This window comes from Hipposideros armiger, unplaced genomic scaffold, assembly GCF_001890085.2.
Source record: "Hipposideros armiger isolate ML-2016 unplaced genomic scaffold, ASM189008v1 scaffold_85, whole genome shotgun sequence".
In the NCBI taxonomy this organism is placed as follows: domain Eukaryota; kingdom Metazoa; phylum Chordata; class Mammalia; order Chiroptera; family Hipposideridae; genus Hipposideros; species Hipposideros armiger.
In genome coordinates, this window is record NW_017731435.1 from 162475 (window position 1) to 164880 (window position 2406).

The following is a 2406-nucleotide window of genomic DNA, read 5'->3' on the forward strand; positions in this document are numbered from 1 at the left end:
ATGCAGCCGGTGGGGCTGTGAGGACCACCTCTGAGTGCCAGTCCTGCAGTGACCAAGGTCTGTTTGCAGGGACCTTGGCTGCTCAGGCAAAATGGCTGCACCAGACCTCGCACCTCTCTCCATGCGGCTGGCAGCTGCTGCCACACCTTTAGATGACAGTGGTGCAGTCTTTGACCCATCCGCTGGCTCTCTCACCTGTCATGTTTTCAGTTTTCCTGTCCCTTTATAGCAGCGGTTCTCAACCTGTGGGTCACAACCCCTTTGGGGGTCGAACAACCCTTTCACGGGGGTTGCCGGGTCCTCATATGTGGGCGTATCTGCATGTGGGCCTGGAGACAAATAGAGGAGCGGTGTCTTGGTTCCTAAGACCATCGAAAATATGTTTTCCGATGGTTTTAGGCGACCCCTGTGAAGGTCTGCCCCCATCGTGACATGTACCGGTACACTTCATTTCTTTTTCTTGCCCAGTAATAAATACCCCATTGCATATTCTAATGTGTCACCGTATGGATAGATCACATTTTCATGAACTGATGGACCTTTTAGTCCCCCACTTTTTGGCTATTATGAATAATGCTATCAACATTCATGTACAAATTTTTGTGTATACATACGTTTTCACTGCTCTTGGGCATGCATACCTAAGTGTGGGATTGCTGGGTCACATGGTGACTTCATGTTTTAACCTTTTGAGGAACTGCCCGACTTTTCCAAAGTGCCTGCATCAACTTCCATTCCCACAGGCAGAGTATGAGGGTTCCACGTTCTCCGCATCATCACCAACACAGCATTGTCTGTCTTTTTTATTCTAGCCGCCCTAGCAGGTATGAGGTGGCATCTCATGGATTTGCTTTGCCCTTCTCTAATGACTAATGATGCTGAGCATCCTTTCATGTGCTTGTTGGCCATCTGTGTATCTTTATTGGAGAAATGTCGGTTCAATCCTTTGCCCGTTTTTTATATAACTGGTTTGTCTTTTTATTATTGAGTTGAAAGTGTCCTTTGTATATTCTACACACTCCTTATCAGATATACAATTTGCAAAAATGTTTTCATTCTGTGGGTTGTCTTTTCACTTTCTTCATTGTGTCCTTTGAAACAGAAAAGTTTTTAATTTTGGCAAAGTTCAGTTCATATAATTTTCCCTTTTGTCACGTGTGCTTTTGTCCCTAAATTACTTCATGGAGGACAGCAGCCATCAACCGCGACACCAGCCCTGGGGTGTTAGAAGTCCTGTGCCAGCACCACCTCCGTCGAGTGCCTGTCACAGTCGTGTAGCCACACGAACACAAAGGCTCCTTTTGTGAAGCTTTGTTGGGAATCTGCTCCTCTTTGTATGAAAATATCTTTATTCCGCCCTCAGCCTTGAAATAAAGTTTTGCTGAATATTAAATTCTGGTTTGAATTTTATTACTATTTACTTGAGACTGTCAGTTTTGCTTTTCTGTTGTAGGTGATCTCTTTTATCTTCACCCTGGCATTGCAGAGCCTGGGCAAGAATACAAATGGGGGCCTGATACTATGTCTAAGCATTTAAAAGTTATACATCAAAACAATTTAAATAAATACAAAATTTCATTGTTACAACTTAATTAGATCATTTTATGAAAACTACTCAACCCAGTGGTCAGTAGTTATCTAGTTGCCAATGTAAAGAATCGTTATTGTGCTTTGTGCCGCTTCAGTCCATACCTACAAATACATAATATTGATATGTCAGTGATACATGACTTGTTTAATGTTGCACAATATTACATAACAACTCAGTCACCTTGTGCGACGGCTGTGCATACCTCGCTAATGCATGAGGACTCTGGACCGAGCTGGGACAGGGGCAGGAGCGAGAAAGGACGCCCGCCGCTCCCAGAAAACAACGCTCAGGAATGAAAAAGTCACACGTTATGCCTCCGAAAGGATTTTACTAATTTGCCTCCTTTCCTAAGCACTCTTGCCCCTCCAACCCTTCCCACGCGGCAAAGCAGTACAGGTGATTCCTCGGTGCTGTAACGGACCGCTGCTCAGAGGAGGTGGGGTGAGAGAAGGGAAGTGTTTCCCTGGGGCTGAACCGCCCCTGACAGCTGACAGCATGGCCACAGGCTGTCCGGCCGGCGCTGAGCTGCTCCGCAGCCTGTTCGTTCCCTAATGTGTTTGGATTTGTGAGCCCGACGGCCTGTGTCCAGCTCAGAGTCCGGGCCTCCGGGTAACCGCGGTGTGGCTGCAGGTCCAGTCACCCAGGAAGTGGGGGGACGTGCCTGCCCCGCACAGCCACCCGGAAAAAAAGCGGGGGGCAAGATCCGAAGGCCAAGACAGAGCTAATCCCCACCGCCTGCCGAGAAAAGGGAGGCGACGCAGGCCGGGAGGAGAGCGAGGCGCGGCCGGAGGCCCCCGGCTGCGCGCAGAAGCGGG

At 48.1% G+C, this 2406-nt stretch overlaps 1 protein-coding gene across 1 annotated transcript in view; it reads left to right on the forward strand.

Moving 5' to 3' along the window:
* The window catches only part of ECHS1 (enoyl-CoA hydratase, short chain 1), an 8778-nt gene continuing 6372 nt past the window's right edge, over window positions 1-2406 (forward strand). Inside the window, exon 1 of the mRNA XM_019644072.1 lies at window positions 1-9. Within this exon, the coding sequence (XP_019499617.1) occupies window positions 1-9 (9 nt within the window). The remainder of the gene's footprint in view (window positions 10-2406) is intronic.